Raw genomic sequence first — 3621 nt, forward strand, 5'->3', positions numbered from 1 at the left:
TTAGTTCTTTTTTTTTTTTTTTTTTTTAATTCTGTGAAGTTTGGTTTTTGCAGAACTAAACCATCCTAGATGATGACCCTGACATCTTTGCTACTTATTGTATACTTAGAAGTTCAAATGAGAAAGCTTTTGGATTCAGACTTTTCAGCTAACTGATGTTTACAGAATTTTCGTAATGTAGATTTCAGTGACGTTGAGTGTCTCTCATAAAGATTTTAGAAGCTAAGATGTGGTCTCTTCCTGGGGGGTGTTTCATCTTCCTTATCTTTTTCATCATTGAGACGATTCATTAAGTCAGTTGTGCTGCTACCGTGCAGGCTATGTGTTCCATTAGCAGCAGGAGCAGAATGGGATGAAGCGAATTTGTAGCCCCCCGGAGATGCTCTTTTAGGAGGATCTACCTTGTCTTCATTTTCTTTTGTTTTTTTAGTCTCCATAAATTTGTAACGATCTTGAAAATCATTTTCCAATGGCGGCATAATTGCTTCTCCTTCTTCTGAATTTCCTTTAAAACACTTTTCTTCCTTCTCCATGACTCTGGTACTCCTGCGACGTACTTTACTACACAGTATAGAGCGTAAATTCCTCCGTATTTGATTCTGCCAGTCTTTCTCTTGTTCATATTTAATCTTCAATCCTTTGAATGTGTGAACATATTCAATCGATTCAAATGTTTTATAAAACTTTTCTACTATATGTGCAACAAGAGATTTGATATTTTCCACTCTTATGTATTCAAACAGCTCAATAACAGCTGAATTCAACATATTGTACCGAGTTCCTTTATCCAGGAAAGCATTGACAACTGGCTCAAAAAGATTTCCCTTGATGATGTAACAATTATAAAATTCATCTTTAAGTCCAATCATCCTTCTCATAAAGCGGAGAGCACACAAGATCAGGAAAGTGTGCTTTGAATTCATCAAGATCAAGACTCTTCTTAGCAAGTCGTTGCTCAAAATACAGTTTTTTATGTAGTATGTGTGATGTTGCACACAAAATGTAAGCAGCTCTAAAATTAAAGAAAGCAGCTGTGCTGTTTGATAATTATTGAGGCAATTTGTGTTGTTTTTGTCGGATCCAACTACATTATCCCCTTCACATATATCTTCCGAAGTGGTGGCAAAAAGTGGTGCTATGAAATTATGTATACAGTGCTTGTAGAAGAAATTTAGAAATTCACTTCTTTCACATTTATTAGGTGTTGCTAGCATGTTTTCTGGATCAAGTAGAGTATGAAGAAGTCCCATTAAATGAACAGCACCTCCTAGCTCAGGATCAGTATCACAGATTATTTGCTCAATGACTAAATTAATGAAAAGGTTACCGTCTTCACTCTGCTGGGCTTCTTCCATGATAAATTCTCGAATCATGGATGGACTATACTCCACTAGATAAGTAAATATATCAGTAGCAGCTGACTTTATTTGCAAATCCTCCATGCTCATTGCGATTTTAAGAACAGGAAGAATCCCCAGTTCTGTCAATGTTTCGAACAGTGCATCCTTGCTTGGAGGCTGTAATGTCTGAGAAAATGCACAGAATTCCTTGAAGAAAAGGAGCAATTCGCGCCGTCTATCATCATTTATAGTCTCATCACTTAACTGTGCAAAGACTTGAGACAAAAAGTTGTTATCATCCTTCAGCATGCTGACTATCTCAACCTTGTTGAGGAAAATAAAATTTGTAAGAGTAGAAAGAAAGTTCTCTTCATACATGGATGGTGTAGGCAAAAGGATGTCACGGATGTACTGTACCCTATATGTCTGATGTATTTTTTGCCTAAGTTCACAGTCTGTTATTGGTACGACTTCCTTGAACCTTGCATTTTGGGTCAAGAATTCCCTATGCCTTTTTGGCTGAGCCAAAGCAGGGTCATATTCGAGACATCCCACCACATCCATGATACACTCAGCAGAAAACATGATCTCAAACAGGGCTGTCTTGTTAAGGAATAAGATGCCTTTAATAATTTCATGCAAATGGTGTAAGCCTGCAGTGTCCCCTAGGTCTTCACAGGTGTGGAACAGCTGCAGCAAATTTTTAATATAGTCCTCATTTTCTAAGATCAGAGCCAGTCTCTCCTTACGGATCGGTGAAGCGAAAACCGAGGAAATGAAGTCAGAAATCTCTTCAAGTTTATTGAGTTCACAGTTAGGCAGGTCAAACACATCATTGGTTTCCAGGACTTCATCCAGTTGTTCATCTTCGGATTCCTCCAAGAGGTCTTGTGTGATTTTGACGGATGGATCTTTTCCTTGAACCCAGCAAATGTCTTCCCAGATCTTACAACAACCCTCAGTGTCCTGGAAACTTAATGCCCTACCATGGTTCTCTGCTTCAGACCAAACAATCAGGGTTTCCTGTTGCTTCTGATAGGGCGTGTTTGAATTTATCTTTGACTCCAAGATTAGTGAGGCCTGGGAATCCGACCTAACGAGCAGGAACACGCTCTGGAGGCGCTTCACATAAGTGGAAGAGACATATCCGGTGCCGAGATCATCCCATTGCTGGTCCTCGTTCAGTGAGTAGACTTTTACACAATACCGCTTGTCAGCCATGGCGACCCCTGGCCTCCTGTCCCCAGCCCTAGTCTCGGCGCGGGGGGCCGCTGGGTCTCGTGTGTCCGGAGTCGACTGTAGTTGTCGCTGTTCTGACAGCGACGGTAGCTCAGGCGGCGGGAGGGGACAATTACGGAAGAAGATGTTGGCGAAGTAGCGTTTCACCGGACGCTCGTGGTTCCTGAGGTCTGTAGAGCTCCCTGGAGTCCCACCTCCTCTCGCTTCCATCTTATGTTTCCCGCTCTCCATTTTGTCCTCACATATTCCTTCTTAACGTGGGTTTACGGAGTGAGCCTTTGGCCTGCTCCCCGTCGTCTGGGAAAGCCTCGATTATGGCAGGATTCTTAGGATTGTCACAGGATTCTACCCCGACGGAACGTTCTATGCATGTTGAGGCATTGCGGCCAAGCTTACATGGAAGCTTAGTGATTAGAGCAAAGCGCTGTTCTTTCCATAAAAACTTTTGTTCCCCAGAAGCATTTGCACTTATCAGGTGTGTAGGAGACTGAGGACTTTAAATGAAAGAAAACTGAATCACTTATGTCCTGACCAATTCAACACCTAATATTCCAGGTTGAGGCTCCCCCCCCCAAACACCCCCCCCCCAAAAGAAGCGGGAGCCAAGCGAAGTGTAGACTATTAGCAATAATTGGAGATTTGTAGGTGGGTCTTCTCCACCAAGCTTGGCCTATGTATCTGTCGCTCAGTAAACCCATCCCGGGGGGGGAGGACCTTGTTCCGAGAAGGCGCTGACAACTCTTTCATTTTGTTCGGCTGGGCCTAAAGCGCCGTCATTTACTGCAATGGGAAAACTTTTTTCCAATCTATAACCACACTCCTCATTCTTAGATGAGTGGGCCAGAGGGAAACGACGTTGAAATTAGTTAAGAGTGCGTATTGAACATTACAGATCAGTTGTTTTATTTTCTTGATCATTACATTGATAATAACAACCACAACTAAGTAATAATACTCGAGTGCCTATTAGTATTACAGAGAAAGGTAATAACGTAATTGAGCACATTAAATACTTGAGTACTTTTTATGTTCAAGACAATGT

General features: G+C 41.6%; 1 protein-coding gene across 1 annotated transcript; it reads right to left on the bottom strand.

Annotated features, from left to right (window-relative positions):
* Nucleotides 1-215: 215 nt before the first annotated feature.
* On the bottom strand, nt 216-2561 carry LOC116645982 (serine/threonine-protein phosphatase 4 regulatory subunit 3B-like). Its single transcript, XM_032426474.1, has 2 exons — nt 1052-2561; nt 216-892 (listed from the first exon to the last, which is right to left on the bottom strand). Exons 1-2 carry the CDS (start codon nt 2559-2561, stop codon nt 216-218), a joined length of 2187 nt encoding a protein of 728 aa, XP_032282365.1.
* Nucleotides 2562-3621: the final 1060 nt, after the last annotated feature.

Source organism: Phoca vitulina, unplaced genomic scaffold (genome assembly GCF_004348235.1).
Source record: "Phoca vitulina isolate PV1807 unplaced genomic scaffold, GSC_HSeal_1.0 scaffold35, whole genome shotgun sequence".
In the NCBI taxonomy this organism is placed as follows: Eukaryota; Metazoa; Chordata; class Mammalia; order Carnivora; family Phocidae; genus Phoca; species Phoca vitulina.